At 55.0% G+C, this 1,636-nt stretch overlaps 1 protein-coding gene across 1 annotated transcript in view; it reads right to left on the bottom strand.

Moving 5' to 3' along the window:
* The window catches only part of HHATL (hedgehog acyltransferase-like), a 13,773-nt gene extending 12,470 nt beyond the window's left edge, over positions 1-1,303 (bottom strand). Inside the window, exons 1-3 of the mRNA XM_009587909.1 lie at positions 1,198-1,303; positions 579-646; positions 89-202 (exon numbers count right to left, since the gene is read on the bottom strand). Coding sequence (XP_009586204.1) covers positions 89-202; positions 579-646; positions 1,198-1,303 — 288 coding nt within the window. The remainder of the gene's footprint in view (positions 1-88; positions 203-578; positions 647-1,197) is intronic.
* Positions 1,304-1,636: the final 333 nt, after the last annotated feature.

Here is a 1,636-nt window from a genome sequence, read left to right as displayed (position 1 = left end):
CCCATCCTAGAACATCCCTCAAGCCCCCTCCACAGATCCCAGGTCACCCTGGTGCTTTCCAATCCATCCCACCACATCCCTGGCTCACCTGTGGCACCGTCATGGAGCAGATCTTGCCGAAGAGGACATGTCCCGAGAGGGCGAAGATGATGACGTTCCTGAACGAGGTGAACCACATCACCCACTCGAAATCGGCCACGTCCTGTGGGAGCAGCACCGGGCGCCTTACTGTCCCCAGCCCTCACCCCCCACCCCAACAACCATCTGGAGGGGAAATCACACAATTTTCAAAGCCTTTTCTTCCCTTTTTCCACCCAAGGGCTCCCAAGCACTTTAGCTTGGTCATAAAACCGCAGGAGAGATGTGCAGAGCTTGCTCGTCTCGGTGGACACAAAGCAGAGCATCCACGGCGCTGCAGGGTTGATATTTTTCTGACTAGTTCTTTAGGGAGAAAAATAGGAGTCACGTGGACTTTGCAAAAGTGTGTCAGCAGCAGAAAAACCAGCTCTGCTTCTCCAGCGGTCAGCACCGACCATATCGCCGGTAGCTAGAAAAGACTGAGTCCTTCCTCCGCTTACCATCTTCCTGCCGAAGTAATGCCAGCCCGGCTTTATGCCATCCCGAAAGGCCTTTCTGTTCATGCTGTCTGCAAAAGAACCAGAGTTACAGGGAGAGGAACAGCTCTGGGAAATGGGGCCCAGGTTTTGGGAAGGCAGGGAGTCTTCCTCATCACGATGATGAGCCATCATGGCTCAAACACCCCATCCCAAAAATGCCTAATTCCCATGGACAACCGTAGGAGGAAACCTCCACTGTTTCTGCAAGAATTTCCAGCAAAGCCTTTTTGCAGGGCACATCCCAGGGAGTCCCGGCTGATCCCATGAAATTTTCAGTTTTTTGGGGTTTCCAGACAAAAAATTTGGGAACCTGCCCTTTGTAGGCGGGGTGGTTGCCTGTTCCGGGCAGTGGCTGGATGAGCTGTGACATGCCACAGCCTCTTGCTCAGAGCCACGGAAATGGGGACAAGGGGGTAACCAGGGAAAAAGGCAAAAATCCTTTTTGAACCTTGCAAAGGATTCCCAAGCTGTTCTCTGCAGAAATTAAAGCTGCTGGTATCGAGAGGTGTAAAAGCAGCCGCCTTACATCCATCCTCCCTCCCAGGGCCCCCCCCGGGGGCGATGCGATGGGGAGCATTACCTCTGGATGCTTCGAAGATCCCGCTGCCGCTGTACACCACAGCGCACGTCACGACGAGAGCGTAAAACCCCAGTTCGTAGCTGGGGAGCACCGTTTTAACCCCCATGGTGGCAGGTTACCGCCCCGGCCGGTGCAGGGGATCCAGATCTGGGAAAGGGGAGGAGGAGAGGGGAGAAAAAAAACAGGGGTGAGGGCTCACCTGTCCTCCTACCCCTCAAACACCCTAAATTGCTGCTGGTCCTCAGCAGCTTTGCTTTGTAGGCTTCCTTGAAGGCTGGTAGCTGAAGAGAAGGAGAAGATGGTATCACCTGGGGCTGAACCCTGGGACACAACTCAGGTGTGGGGAGCCGGGCTGCTGCTGAGTCCTGCTGCAAAACCCACCCAGGAGCCAGGCTTTGGGGGCAGCTCAGCCAAGTGGTCCTGATAAAGGGCTCTTCCC

Source organism: Fulmarus glacialis, unplaced genomic scaffold (assembly GCF_000690835.1).
Source record: "Fulmarus glacialis isolate BGI_N327 unplaced genomic scaffold, ASM69083v1 scaffold16731, whole genome shotgun sequence".
NCBI classification, from domain to species: Eukaryota; Metazoa; Chordata; class Aves; order Procellariiformes; family Procellariidae; genus Fulmarus; species Fulmarus glacialis.
This window is presented reverse-complemented; position numbering and strand designations above follow the sequence as displayed.